A 15,647-nucleotide genomic window follows, 5' to 3' on the forward strand; every position below is an offset into this window, starting at 1 on the left:
AGCGAGGAGAGCTGGGAAATCAGTTTAAAACAGTGAGGCGAGAGTGGGAATTCAGTTCAAAACAGCAAGGAGAGCCGGGATATCAGTTTAAAACAAAGAGGAGAGCCGGGAGATCAAGTTAAAGCAGCGAGGAGAGTCAGGGGTTCAGTTTCAAACAGCGAGGATGGCCGGGAGATCAGTCTGAAACCGCGGGGAGAGAGTGGGATATCAGTTTAAAACAGCGAGGAGAGCCAGTTGTTCCGTTTAAAACAGGGAGGAGAGCAGGGAGATCAGTTTAAAGCAGCGAGGAGAGCAGGGAGATCAGTTTGATACAGCGAGGAGAGAGTGGGATATCAGTTTAAAACAGCGAGGAGAGCCAGTTTTCAGTTTGAAACAGCGAGGAGAGCTGAGAGATTAGTTTGAAACAGGGTGGAGAGCCGGGATATCAGTTTCATACAGATGGGAGAGCCGGTTGTTCAATTGAAAGCAGGGAGAAGAGCCAGGAGATCAGTTTAAAACAGCAAGGAGGGCCAGGAATTTACTTTAAAACAGCGAGAAGAGCCGGGTCTTCAGTTTAAAACAGGAAGGAGATCCGGGGAATGAGTTTGAAACAGGAAGGTGAGCCAGTTGTTCAGTTTAAAACAAGGAGTAGTGCCGGGAGGTCAGTGTAAAACAGCAAGGAGAGCCAGATGTTCAATTTAAAACAGCAAGGAAAGCCGGGAGATCAGTTTAAAACAGTGAGGAAAGCCGGGAGATCAGTTTAAAACAGCGAGGAAAGCCGCGGGATAAGTTTGAATCAGCGGGGAGAGCCAGGAGAGTAGTTCGAAACAGCGAGGTGATAGTGGGAGATCAGTTTGAAACAGGGAGGAGAAAGTGGGAGATCAGTTTAAAACAGCGAGGAGAAAGTGGGAGATCAGTTTAAAACAGTGATGACAGCTGGGTCATCAGTTTAAAACAGCGAGGAGAGCCGGGAGTTTTGTTTAAAACAGAGAGCAGAGCCAGTTGTTCAGTTTGAAATAGCGAGGAGAGCCGGGAGATCAGTTTGAAACAGCGAGGAGAGCCGGGAGATCAGTTTAAAGCAGGGAGGAGAGCCAGTAGTTCAGTTTAAAACAGGGAGGAGAGCCGGGAGATCAGTTTAAAACAGCGAGGAGAGCCGGGAGATCAGTTTAAAACAGCGAGGAGAGCCGGGAGATCAGTTTGAAACAGCGAGGAGAGAGTGGGAATTCAGTTCAAAACAGCGAGGAGTGCCGGGAGATCAGTTTAAAATAGCAAGGAGAGCCGGGAAATCAGTTTAAAACAGTGAGGAGAGAGTGGGAGTTCAGTTCAAAACAGCGAGGAGAGCCGGGATATCAGTTTAAAACAGCGAGGAGAGCTGGGAGATCTGTGTGAAACAGCGAGGAGAGCCGGGAGATCAGTTTGAAACAGCGAGGAGAGCCGGGAGATCAGTTTAAAGCAGGGAGCATAGCCAGTAGTTCAGTTTAAAACAGGGAGGAGAGCCGGGAGATCAGTTTAAAACAGCGAGGAGAGCCGGGAGATCAGTTTAAAACAGCGAGGAGAGCCGGGAGATCAGTTTGAAACAGCGAGGAGAGAGTGGGAATTCAGTTCAAAACAGCGAGGAGTGCCGGGAGATCAGTTTAAAATAGCGAGGAGAGCCGGGAAATCAGTTTAAAACAGTGAGGAGAGAGTGGGAGTTCAGTTCAAAACAGCGAGGAGAGCCCGGATATCAGTTTAAAACAAAGAGGAGAGCCGGGAGATCAAGTTAAAGCAGCGAGGAGAAACAGGGGTTCAGTTTAAAACAGCGAGGATGGCCGGGAGATCAGTCTGAAACCGCGGGGAGAGAGTGGGATATCAGTTTAAAACAGCGAGGAGAGCCGGGAGTTCAGTTTAAAGCAGGGAGAAGAGCCAGGAGATCAGTTTAAAACAGCGAGGAGAGCTGGGAGATCTGTGTGAAACAGCGAGGAGAGCCGGGAGATCAGTTTAAAACAGCGAGGAGTGACTGGGAGTTCAGTTCAAACAGTGAGGAGAGCCGGGAGATCAGTTTAAAATAGTGAGGAGAGTCGGGAGATCAAGTTAAAGCAGCGAGGAGAGAAAGGAGTTCAGTTTAAAACAGCGAGGAGGGCCGGAAGATCAGTCCGAAACCGTGGGGAGAGAGTGGGATATCAGTTTAAAACAGCGAGGAGAGCCGGGAGTTCAGTTTAAAGCAGGGAGGAGAGCCAGTAGTTCAGTTTAAAACAGGGAGGAGAGCCGGGAGCTCAGTTTAAAACAGCAAGGAGAGCTGGGAAATCAGTTTAAAACAGTGAGGAGAGAGTGGGAATTCAGTTCAAAACAGCGAGGAGAGCAGGGATATCAGTTTAAAACAAAGAGGAATGCCGGGAGATCAAGTTAAAGCAGCGAGGAGAGACAGGGGTTCAGTTTCAAACAGCGAGGATGGCCGGGAGATCAGTCTGAAACCGCGGGGAGAGAGTGGGATATCAGTTTAAAACAGCGAGGAGAGCCGGGAGATCAGTTTAAAGGAGGGAGGAGGGCCAGTTGTTCAGTTTAAAACAGGGAGGAGAGCAGGGAGATCAGTTTGATACAGCGAGGAGAGCATTGAGATCAGTTTGAAACAGCGAGGAGGGAGTGGGATATCAGTTTAAAATAGCGAGGAGAGCCGAGAGATTAGTTTGAAACAGGGTGGAGCGCCGGGATATCAGTTTCATACAGATGGGAGAGCCGGTTGTTCAGTTGAAAGCAGGGAGAAGAACAAGGAGATGAGTTTAAAACAGCGAGGAGAGCTGGGAGATCAGCTTAAAACAGCGAGGAGAGCCGGGAGATCAGCTTAAAACAGCGAGGAGTGCCGGGAGATCAGTTTAAAATAGCGAGGAGAGCCGGGAAATCAGTTTAAAACAGTGAGGAGAGAGTGGGAGTTCAGTTCAAAACAGCGAGGAGAGCCGGGATATCAGTTTAAAACAAAGAGGAGAGCTGGGAGATCTGTGTGAAACAGCGAGGAGAGCCGGGAGATCTGTGTGAAACAGCGAGGAGAGCCGGGAGATCAGTTTAAAACACCAAGGAGAGAGTGCAGATCAGTTTAAAACAGCGAGGAGGGCCAGGAATTTACTTTAAAACAGCGAGGAGAGCCGGGACTTCAGTTTAAAACAGGAAGGAGAGCCGGGGGATCAGTTTGTAACAGCGAGGAGAGCCGGATGTTCAATTTAAAACAGCGAGGAGAAAGTGGGATTAGTTTGAATCAGCGGGGAGAGCCAGGAGAGTAGTTCGAAACATCGAGGTGATAGTGGGAGATCAGTTTGAAACAGGGAGGAGAGCCGGGAGATCAGCTTAAAACAACGAGGAGAAAGTGGGAGATCAGTTTAAAACAGCGAGGAGAGCTGGGAGTTCAGTTTGATACAGCGAGGAGAGCCGGGAGATCAGTTTAAAACAGCGAGGAGAGCAGTGAGTTCAGTTTAAAGCGGGGGTGGAGAGCCGGGTGTTCAGTTTAAAGCAGGAAGAAGAGCTGGGAGATCAGTTTAACAAAGCGAGGAGAGGATGGAGATCAGTTTAAAACAGCAAGGAGAGCCGCGAAATCAGTTTAAAACAGCAAGGAGAGAGCGGGAGGTCACTTTAAAACACACTGGAGAGCCGGGAGATCAGTATAAAACAGCGAGGAGAAAGTGGGAGATCAGTTTAAAACAGCGAGGAGAGCTGGGAGTTCAGTTTGATACAGCGAGGAGAGCCGGGAGATCAGTTTAAAACAGCGAGGAGAGCAGTGAGTTCAGTTTAAAGCGGGGGTGGAGAGCCGGTTGTTCAGTTTAAAATAGGGAGGATAACCGGGAGATCAGTTTAAAGCAGCGAGGAGAGCCGGCAGATCAGTTTAAAACAGCGAGGAGAGTCGGTTGCTCAGTTTAAAACAGCGAGGAGAGCCGGGTGTTCAGTTTAAAGCAGGAAGAAGAGCTGGGAGATCAGTTTAACAAAGCGAGGAGAGGATGGAGATCAGTTTAAAACAGCAAGGAGAGCCGGGAAATCAGTTTAAAACAGCAAGGAGAGAGCGGGAGGTCACTTTAAAACACACTGGAGAGCCGGGAGATCAGTATAAAACAGCGAGGAGAGCCGGGTGTTCAGTTTAAAGCAGGAAGAAGAGCTGGGAGATCAGTTTAACAAAGCGAGGAGAGGATGGAGATCAGTTTAAAACAGCAAGGAGAGCCGGGAAATCAGTTTAAAACAGCAAGGAGAGAGCGGGAGGTCACTTTAAAACACACTGGAGAGCCGGGAGATCAGTATAAAACAGCGAGGAGAGCCGGGTGTTCAGTTTAAAGCAGGAAGAAGAGCTGGGAGATCAGTTTAACAAAGCGAGGAGAGGATGGAGATCAGTTTAAAACAGCAAGGAGAGCCGGGAAATCAGTTTAAAACAGCGAGGAGAGCAGGGAGATCCGTTTAAAACAGCGAGGAGAGCCGTGAGATCAGTTTAAAACAGCGAGGAGAGCCGGTTGTTCAGATTAAAACAGGGAGGAGAGCCGGGAAATCAGTTTAAAACAGCAAGGGCAGCCAGGAGATAAGTTTAAAACAACCAGGAGAGAGTGGCAGATCAATTTAAAACATTGAGGAGAGCCAGGAGATCAGTTTAAAACAAGATGGAGAGCCGGCAGATCAGTTTAAAACGGCGAAGAGAGCCGGGAAATCAGTTTGAAACAGTGAGGAGAGAGTGGGAGTTCAGTTTAAAACAACAAAGAAAGCCGGGAGATCAGCTTAAAACAGAGAGGAGAGCCGGGAGATCTGTTTAAAACAGCGAGGAGAGCCGGGAGATCAGTTTGACACAGTGAGGATAGCCGGGCAATCAATTTAAAATAGCGAGGACATCCGGGAGGTCAGTTTAGAACAGCAAGGAGAGAGTGGGAGATCTGTTTGAAACAGTGAGGAGAGAGTGGGAGATCAGTTTGAAACAGCATGGAGAGCCGGGAGATCAGTTTAAAACAGCATGGAGAGCCGGGAGATCAAGTTAAAGCAGCGAGGAGTGTCGGGAGGTCAGTTTAAAACAGCGAGGAGAACCGGGATGTCAGTTTAAAACTGCGAGGAGAGCCCGTTATTCAGTGTCAAACAGCGAGGAGGGCCGGGAGATCAGTTTCAAACAGCGAGGAGAGCCATTAGATCAGTCTGAAACAGCAAGGAGAGAGCGGAAGTTCAGTTTAAAACAGCGAGGAGAGCCGGCAGATCAGTTTGAAACCGTGAGGAGAGATTGGGAGATCAGTTTAAAACAGGGAGGAGAGTCAGGATTTCAGTTTAAAACAGCGAGGAGAGCCGGGAAATCAGTTTAAAACAGCGAGGAGAGCCAGGAGATCAGTTTAAAACTGGGAGGATCACCTGTTGTTCAGTTTAAAACAGGGAGGAGAGTCAGGTTTTCAGTTTAAAACAGCGAGGAGAGCCGGGAGATCAGTTTAAAACAGCGAGGAGAGCCGTTAGTTCAGTTTAAAACAGCGAGGAGAGCCGTTAGTTCAGTTTAAAACAGCGAGGAGAGCCGTTAGTTCAGTTTAAAACAGCGAGGAGAGCCGTTAGTTCAGTTTAAAACAGCGAGGAGAGCCGTTAGTTCAGTTTAAAACAGCGAGGAGTTCCCGGAGATCCATTTAAAACAGTGAGGAGAGCCGGGTGATCAGTTTAAAACAGCAAAGAGAGCGGGGAGATCACTTTAAAACAGGGAGGAGAGCCGGGAGGTCATTTTAAAACAGCGAGGAGAGCTGGGGGATCAGTTTAAAACAGCGAGGATTACCGGGTATCAGTTTGAAATAGTGAGGAAAGCCGGGAAGTCAATTTAAAATAGCGAGGAGAGGCAGGAGATCAGTTTAAAACAGTGAGGAGAGCCGGGAGTTCAGCTTAAAACAGCGAGGAAAGCTAGGAGATCAGTTTAAAACAGTAAGGAGCGACAGGTAATCAGCTCAAAACAGCGAGGAGGGCCGGGAGATGAATTTAAAACAGTGAGGAGAGCCTCGGTATCTCTTAAGTGTCTCTTTTAATTGGTCAGGTGGTTTAAATCAGGAGACGTTATTACAGCTGAAGAGTACAGTTAAGGAGTTCATTTTTAAAATATTTAACATCCAAAATAATTAATTGAATGGAATAGAGATGGCTGGGCAAGAGATGTGTTGCAGCTGTAAGATGTGGGTGGACGCCGGTGCGATCCATGGTGACATCTGCAGCAAGTGTTGGCTGCCGGAGGACCTTCGGCTCGGAGTTGATAAGCTGGACTCCGAGCTGCGGACAGTGCAACACATCAGGGAGGGGGAGAGTTACCTGGACACTGTGTTTCAGGAGACAGTCACAGCCCTTAGATTAAATTTGGACGGTGATCAGGGACAAGAGGGCATGTCTGTGACTGAGGCAGGTATGGGGATCTGGAATTTAGCTGTGGAGGAGCCTCAGCCAGTGCCCTTGTCTGATAGGTACGAGGTTCTTGCTCCCGATGTGGACGAGGACACAGACTGCAGGGAGGATGAGTCAACTGACCACAGCACCATGGTACACAGCGCCATTCAAGTTGGGGAGAAAAGAGAAATGAAGTAGTAACAGGGGATAGCATAGTTAAGGGAATAGATACTGTTTCTGCAGCAAAGACAGAGATTCCCAAAGGCTGTGTTGCCTTCCTGGTGCCAAGGTTAAGGACATCACTTCTGGGCTGGAAAAGAACTTGGAGTGGGAGGGGAAGGATCCAGTTGCCGTGGTCCACATAGGTACCAACGACATAGGTAGGACTAGGAAAGTGGTTCTGCTGAGGGACTATGAGTAGCTCGGGGCTAAATTAAAAAGCAGAACCACAATGGTAATAATCTCCGGATTACTACCTGAGCCACGTGCAAATTGGGGTAGGGTAAATAAGATTAGAGAGGTAAATTCGAGGATTAAAGATTGGTGTGAGAGAAGTGGGTTCCAATTCATGGGGCACTGGCACCAGTACTGGGGAAGGAGAGAGTTGATCCGTTGGGTCGGGCTTCATTTGAACCATGCCAGGACCAGTGTCCTGGCGAATCGATTAATTAGGCTTGTAGATAGGATTTTAAACTAATTAGCGGGGGGGAAGAGTTCAATTGAAGGGAAGTTTAAAAAATCAAAAAGAAACAAGACAGCAGAGGTGCAGGGTAGTGAAGAGGCGAACAATAATCAGACTGTGACAGGAAGCAGAAATTAGAACCAGAATAAGTAATCGTGGTAAAAAGCCAAAGCTAAAGGCTCTTTATCTGAATGCACGAAGCATTTGTAACAAGATAGATGAGTTGACAGCATAAATAAAAATAAATGAGTATGACAGCTATTACAGAGACGTGGTTGCAGGGTGACCAAGACTGGAAACTCAATATTCAAGGGTATTCGACATTCCAGAAAAATAGGCAAAAAGGAAAAAGAGTTGGGGTAGCTTTGTTAATAAAGGAAGGTATCAGTGCGGTGTGAGTAGTGATATAGGTGCAATAGATCGTGATGTGAAATCAGTTTGGGTGGACATAAGGAATAGAAAGGGGAAGAAGTCACGAGTAGAGTTGCCTCACTGTAGGACAAAGTATAAATCAGGAAATAATTGAGGCATGTAAGAAGGGCACTACAATTGTCATAGGTGATTTTAATTTGCATATTGACTGGACACATCAAATTGACAAGGGTAACTTGGAAGACGAATTTGTAGAGTGCATCAGGGATTGTTTCTTAGAGCAATACATTGCAGAACCTACCTGAGAACAGGCTATTTTAGACCTAGTAATGTGCAATGAGGTGGGATTAATAAGAGATATTGTAGTTAAGGGGGTAGCGATCACAACATGGTACAATTTCAAATTCAGTTTGAGGGCGAGCAACTTGGATCTCAAACTAGTGTCCTCAACTTAAATAAGGTCAATTACCCAGAGGTACGAAGAAAGAGTTGTCTAAAGCGGGCTTGGAAAATAAACTAAGGGAAATGTCAGTGGATGAGCAGTGGCGGACATTTACGCAGATATTTCATAACGCTCAGCAAAAATTTATCCCACCAAAAAGGACTCAATGAGAAGGATGAACCACCCGTGGTTAACAAAGGCGGTCAAGGAGAGTATCCAATCAAAAGGTAAGGCACACAAATCGGCGAAAATTAGTGGTAGGCCAGATGATTGGGATTTTTTTAGGAACCAGCAGCGGATGACTAAAAAGCAAATAAAGAGGGAGAAAATTGATTATGAAAGTAAATTGGCAAGAAATATGAAAACAAACAGCAAGAGCTTCCACGTGTATATATAAAGAAAGAGAGTAGCTAAAGTGAGCGTGGGGCCCTTGGAGGATGTGACTGGGGAATTGATAATGGGGAACAGGGAAATGGCAAATAATTTAAATCAATATTTTGCATCAGTCTTCATGGTGGAGGACAATATAAACATCCCAAAGATATCAGATAAGCAAGGAGCTAATGGGAGGAAAGATCTTGTAGCAGTCTCTATCACGAGGGACAAAGTATTTGACAAACTAATGGGACTAAAGACATTCAAGTCGCCAGGACCTGATGGCCTGCATCGGAGGGTTTTAAAGGAAGAGGCTGCAGAGATAGTGGAGGCATTGATCGAAATAATTTAGAGCTCACTGGATTCCAGGAGGCTCCCAGCGGATTGGAAAACCGCTAATTTGATGCGCCTGTTCAAGAAGGGAGGGAGACAAAAAGCAGGAAACTATAGGCCAGTCAGCCTAACATCTGTCACTGGGAAAATGCTAGAGTCAATTATTAAGGAAGAAATAGCAGGACATTTAGAAAAGCTTAACGCAATCAAACAAAGTCAACATGGTTTTGTGAAAGGGAAATCGTGTTTGACAAATTTGCGAGAGTTCTTTGAGGGTATAACAAGCAAAGTTGATAAAGGGGGACCAGTAGGTGTAGTGTATTTCGATTTCCAGGAGGTATTCGATAAGGTGCCACATAAAAGGTTATTGCACAAGATAGAAACTCACAGTAATAGGGGTAATCTATTAGCATGGATTGAGGATTGTTAACACACATAAGACAGAGTCAAGATTAATGAGTCTTTACCAGGGTGGGATGACAGAACTAGTGGAGTGCCACAAGGATCAGTTCTAGAGCCTCAATTATTTACTATGGGAAGAATTTTCCCCTGTGTCGGGGGGAAGTGCAGGAGCAGGCACGGGCAGGCGCGCCCTCAATCGGTGCCCCCGATCGGGGGTGCACCGCCATTTTAAGTGGCCCGCCCAGCATGATGTCCGCCAGGAAGCGCTATGCACTCTCTGTGTGGGCAGGGGTGGGGGGATTCCCTCAGCCGGGAGTGCGCTTTTTCACGAATGCATGCAGGAGAGCGCACTGATCTCCCTGAGGCTAAGTGCTGCCTCAGGGAGATCGGCTCAGAATTAAAACTTTAAAGTAAATGCTTAAAAAATTTCCCTGACATGTCCCCTCGTGTGATACTGTCACATGAGTTGGGACATGTCCATCACTTTAACTGAAACCTTCATTAAATACTTAAAAACCCTCATCCCACCCGTGGATGAGGTTTCATGCTTTTTCTTAAGTCTGCCAGGGCTCCCGGCCTGCCCGCCAACCCTAAGGTTGGATGGGCAGCCCTGTCAATTACCTGAATTGTTTTATTAATGGCCTCAATAAGCCATTGCCAGGTCGGCGGGCGCACAGCTGACTCAGCTGCGTCCCCGCCGACCTGAAAATGGAAATGAGGTGGGGTGACGTCGGGCGTTCCGCCCGACATCATCCCCCGTCATCTTACGTGTCGGCGAGCAGGCCCCGCCGCCCGCTCACCAACCCAAAGATCCTGCCCTGTCTATATTAATGACTTGTAGTCAGGGGCAGAGTGTAACGTATCCAAATTTGCTGACAATACGAAAACAGGTAGGAGGGCATGCTGTGATGATGCCATAAGAAATCTGCAAGGGGATATAGATAGGTTGAGTGAGCGGGCACAAACTTGGCAGATGGAGTTTAATGTAGGAAAGTGTGGGGTCATGGACTTTGGTAGGAAAAATCAAAAGACAGGCTATTATTTAAATGGAGAGAGGGATGGAGGGATCTGGGTGTTCTTTCGCATGAAACACAAAAAGTTAACATGCAGGTGCAGTGAGTAATTAAGGCGGCAAATGGAATTTTAGCCTGTGTTGCTAAGGGTTTGAGTTTAAAAATGGGGAAATCTTGTTACAACTGTTGGATGTTGGTGAGGCTGCACCTGTAGTACTGTATACAGTTTTGGTCCCCATATTTAAGAAAGGATATACTGGCATTGGAGGCAGTTCAAAAGAGATTCACTCAGCTGATTCCTGGGATGAAGGCGTTGACTTATAAAAAACAGCTGAACAGGTTAGGCCTTTATTCATTAGAGTTTAAAAGAATGAGGGCTGGTCTTATTGAAATGTACAAGGGGGCTTGACAGGGTAGATGTTGAAAAGATGTTTCCACTAGTGGGGGACATAGTTACAGAATAAGGGGACACACATTTAAAACTGAGATGCGAAGGAATTTCTTCTCTCAGGGGGTAGTGAATGTCTGGTGTTCTCTACCCCAGAGAGTTGTGGAGGCTAGATCACTGAAAGTATTTAAAGAGGAAGTAGATAGATTTTTGAAATATCAGGGAGTTGAGGGCTATGAGGAGCTGGCACAAAAGAGGAGTTGAGGCCTGGGGCAGATCAGCAATGATCTTATTGAATGGTGGACCAGGCTTGAGGGGCTGAATGGCCTACTCCTGCTCCAATTTCTTATGTTTTTATCTAATGCACTGCTCTATATTACCAATCAGCTGATGAGACAAGGTAAGAGTTAAGATTATATATATATATATATCAAAAGGGAATTCAAAGTACACTGTATTTGAATTTTTATTTGTCTCAGCTAAAAAAAAATTATTTTTAAATTTTCATTATTGTACAGTGGTGGTTCATTTTGGAATGCATTTCCACAGCTTAAAAACATGCTTTCTCGTTAAGTAATCTTTAAAGTCGCTTCTCTGAAATAGAGTTTTTGTATAATTCCTAACCTGTACCAATCAAATTACATTAGGTATCCATCTAAACTCACCCCCCACCCACCTTTTTTTAACTGTGTTTTCTTTGTATTTTGTCTGTTTCTTATGTCTTTAGGGAGCCATTACTGAGCAACTTTGTTGGCTCGCTGGACAGGAAAGATCTTGGTTTTAAAAAGACACAAAATTCTGGAGAGTCCGGACAGATTGACATATTTATACTAAATTAAAGATCTCTACTGAACTCGAGTTGCAGCAATATCATAAACAACAATGACAAAGAAGCCACAATAGGAAAGGCATCTGCTGTGCATACCGATAGTTATCTCTATGCCTGCACTCCCAAATTTTGTAGTCAGGCGCACGAATCCTTCAATTTGTTTCTGACAGAATATTGAAAATTTTAGCAAATCTCTAAAGATGATAAGCCAGAATACAAAGCACATGTACTGGCAGGTCTCAAGTATCAAAATGTACTCTATCAGCCTTTATCCTGCACATCTCAATATTATGTAAGTGGGAAAAGATATTTTAGTTTGTGAATAGCTCACAATTCCTTCACTCGTGGTGTCTTTAATAAAAAAACTTCACTGAGTTACACAGCCCAAGGGTTTTCCCAGAAGTCAGAGCTAGCTGCATTCTTCAGTTATTCTGTGTAGAATACCTGCCATACTCTTATGAAAGCTGTTTATTATTGGAAATTCTGTTCAACTTGCCCTTGAGGATACCACCTACTTTCTCCTTTGGCAAGTCTGTCTACCTTAAAACATTGGGGTGAAAAAATCCTCACAGTGACCCATTAAATATCAAAAAGTAACTGCTCTATCTTAGACTTGATGGGAGACACAATTTCTCTTTCCAAATGTTACATTTTCATGTTGCTTTTTCAACAGTCCCACTGCCTCAGGTGGTTTTTTTTAACAATGTTCAATTGTAGTTGCAAAAAAAACTTATTTTTTGTTGCCTATTTGAAAAAGCAAGAATGCCAAGTCAATTTCTAGGCACAGTTGAGAAGAAGTAAAATTACAACTTTGTTCTGTCCAAGCAATTTAATACTGGCAACATTACTCTGCTCAACAAAATGGCTTCACAATGATGTCTTAGCACAGTAGAAATTAATTTCCCACTTTTTTCCACTTCCCCCTTCCTTTTGTTTTTTCCAATAATTTATATAGATTTTTCTTTTCCCACCTATTTCCATTATTTTTAAATCTATACCTTTTATGCCCTGTTAGTCTTTCCACCCCACCCCCACTAGAGCTGTACCTTGAGTGCCCTGCCATCCATTCTTAATTAGCACATTCGTTTAGATAATATCACTACCTTCAACACCTCTTTGTTCTTTTGTCTGTGACATCTTTTGATTATCTGCTCCTATCACTGCTTGCTTGTCCCTACAACCACACCGCCCACCCCCCTTTAAACCAGCTTATATTTCACCCCTCTCCTAATATTACTCAGTTCTGTTGAAGGGTCATGAGGACTCGAAACGTCAACTCTTTTCTTCTCCGCCGATGCTGCCAGACCTGCTGAGTTTTTCCGGGTAATTCTGTTTTTGTTTTAGAAATTAATTTACGTTGTTTTTCAGGCCTGAATTAGGCATGCAAGCACCGGAGGCTGGAGACCTAAGGCTCACCCCAAATTGGGCCTCAGGCTTCATCTGAATAATTCTGGTGAGCCACAGATGTTGATTGGGCAACCAGAGTCAGCTGGCAGGAACACAAGCAATGACCGTCAGGTATTTCCAGTTGGGAGCTGGAAGAAGGCGGAGAGATGAAAGGGAGGTGGGTGAGCTCAAGCAGGTACTGTAGTATCCCATAGTATTGTTGTGGAGCAGTGAGGTACACAAGGGAACTTTCTTTTGTTGGCAGCTTTTTATGGACCATTAGTTTGTTTGCACATGAAAAAAATGTTCAAACTTCTGAGAGGAATCTTGAAACGAACAGCTGGCCCCTTATTAGCATATGCAAGGGACCTGTCACTTGTTTCAGGCAGCCTCCAGGAATGTCTGAATATTGCCAATGCTAATATGGCCCAGGATGTAATTCAGGCACTCATCATGCAGGATATGGTCTTGCAAAGTTGGATATTTCTGCCCCTATTCTGACAAAAAGTTGTGCAACACTGCCTAATTTCTACTCCACCATTTAATTACATGCCATATACGGGAGAAGAGTTATTTTTATTTAAAAATTCATGTATCAATGTAACATCCAAGGGTATATGCTACAAAATTACACTTCACTGCTTTGGAAAACGAGAATGCGCATCAGGTACCGACCAACGGGGGTCTGCACATCTGGCAGGATTTCCAAACTGTTACCCGCGGGAAATCCCGCTGTGCTCAATAACTTCTGTGCCCAAATTCCTGATTGTGCTCTGGGTCCACAAAGCTCCACAATCGAAGTGCGAATTTGCAAAATCTACCTGCCAGCTCTTTTAATTGCAAACTTAAAATAGGTTCCAATGGAACAAAGCGAGTAATTTTTGAAGCAGGAATGATAAAGAAAAGTCATCTGCTCAGCATTACTATTTTCAGTGGATCCTTTCTCCATTGCCCACAATAAAAGTAATCTGACTCTGCCACATTTTTAATAGGGAATGAAACATCAAAAATCCTCTTCAAAAATGTTCAGTATGGCTTGGAGTTTTTTGCTCAAGTCATTACAGCTTTAACTAACCTTGTTCAGGGACTGGGGGTTTGGTTGTTGTAGATTTTATCTTGAGTGCGTCCTTGGCAGACATGTCACAGCAGGAGCCTTTATTAGTGTCCTGATCGCTGTCAGCTTGGTCACTGTCTCCGTGTCCACTGTCCCTCAAACTAACTCTCTCTGGATCTTTGAACGTGGAATTACTGAAACAAAAGACACCACTGTTCATCACCACATCAATTTTGAGTAATTTGGTCTGACTGAGCAATGTAGACAGGAATGCAAATGCAATGGCTGAGCAAGACATTTAACAGGACTTACCTTTGAACAAACTGCTGCCTGCTGCCCATGTAATTGGGCTCTGTGGGAAAATTGTCTGTCTGTGAAGAATAGATGAAGAAATTTAAGTATATTGGAACATATTAAAATCTCCTAGAGTGAAACAAAATTTCCTAGAGGAAGATGACTAATAATTCATACATTTCTTTTTATCTTTAGATTTGTCCACTACAATTTCCTTGAAAAAGCCCCAACATCTATAATTGATTATCCAAAACAAATAGATTACTATAGGGCAAGAATTTTGCTGGTTTAAACAGTGCGACTATTAAAAATAAAATATCTCTTTATTCTGTTGAATTTGAATTCGAGCACAGATTAAATGAAGGAGGGACCTTAGTTCTCCCTCAGCATCAAGCAATTCTGGGTGTGGTTTTCAATTCATCATTTTTATCACCTTACGTTCATTGTTGCATTAGATTAGTTTCGGAAGCAGTTATATAATTCAAAAAATTGCAATGACAACTGCCCTTCTAAACAGAGAAGGGTTTAATTTCCTCTGGTAGAATTCTGGCTAATGTGCTTGTGTCAAGTTTCCCTGTGAATTATTTCAGGGTATTTAAAATAATTAGATGAATGACTGTGTTTAGAATAACACACAAAGAATGATGTATGAATACGTTAGGCAGTGCTGAGAGGAGGTTCAGCTCACTAGGTAATCTTTGAGCTTTCAAAGTCGTCATGTTTTATGTTAAACAAGTCTAAAATCCCCCACTCAACTTTTGAAGTAGAAAACTCTTAAAACAGAATTGCAAGGGACTAAATAACCATGCAAAATTCTTGCCTCTAATGTAGTGTTAGAAAAGATTAAGAGGTTGCATATCTTTTAGAGTAAAATACCAATGCAAAGGTTAATAAAACATGCCATTTTATTTGTTTTCAACATTAATAGGTGTTTGTTCTTCGGCAGATTATTCTAAGGAACGATTTTTACCAAGTGTAAAAATATGAGTTTTTAAATACGCTATAATTAGATATCTCGAATAGCTGGTTTATTTATGGTATTAAGAAATTATTCATACAATACTATGACATTTGGACACTTGTTTTTGGTCTAAGCCTCTGTACACTGAGTAATAAACAGGCTATTGGACATTTATTTAAGTGCACTACAAGCACTATTTGGATTTGTAGGTCAGTACCAACCACCCTATATGTAGGCAATGCTGAATTTAACCATTAAGCATTTAAGTAATGCATGTTCACACAAATTAACATTCTAATCCCTGTCACTAAATCTTAGTTATACTGATTGCTGGACAACAAAGCGTATACAAATCTTGTTATTTCTACAGACACAGTACTAATCACGGTACTGCATTTGACACATGGTTATTTTCTTTCCACTTGTAAATGTTATCCTCTGGGCTAACTTTCCAGGAAGGAAGGTGCACAAAAATTAACCATCAAATGCACGGTTAATCAGTTTATAGCACACCACTGGCCTAGTGATCCTTAGGTGCATCTGAAGTCCAGGAATGCCATGAGTCATGCTCTGCCTGTACATGTGAAGGCCACACAAGTATTAGCTAGCTTTTGCCTTGTGTTCATCACAGATGGAGGGAATCTTCTGACACTAGTTAGCCATCAATGTCATATTGTGTTCTCGGGTATTAGATCCCCATGCCATGAGATCCTTGTGACAACAAGAAGTCAAACAGGAGCTTTAGTAAATAGTAGTCTTTCCAATTGTTCCAGACTTTATTTATCACATAACAGGGATCTCTTCTTCCCA

General features: G+C 43.9%; 1 protein-coding gene across 2 annotated transcripts in view; it reads right to left on the reverse strand.

The window, feature by feature from the left end:
* The window catches only part of pcdh17 (protocadherin 17), a 331,294-nt gene that overhangs the window by 285,734 nt on the left and 29,913 nt on the right, over positions 1 to 15,647 (reverse strand). For both annotated transcript variants that reach the window (XM_078545869.1, XM_078545868.1), the window contains exons 2-3: positions 13,895 to 13,953; positions 13,604 to 13,776 (exon numbers count right to left, since the gene is read on the reverse strand). In XM_078545869.1, coding sequence (XP_078401995.1) covers positions 13,604 to 13,776; positions 13,895 to 13,953 — 232 coding nt within the window. The remainder of the gene's footprint in view (positions 1 to 13,603; positions 13,777 to 13,894; positions 13,954 to 15,647) is intronic.

The sequence above is a fragment of the Cetorhinus maximus genome, chromosome 7 (assembly GCF_964194155.1).
Source record: "Cetorhinus maximus chromosome 7, sCetMax3.hap1.1, whole genome shotgun sequence".
In the NCBI taxonomy this organism is placed as follows: Eukaryota; Metazoa; Chordata; class Chondrichthyes; order Lamniformes; family Cetorhinidae; genus Cetorhinus; species Cetorhinus maximus.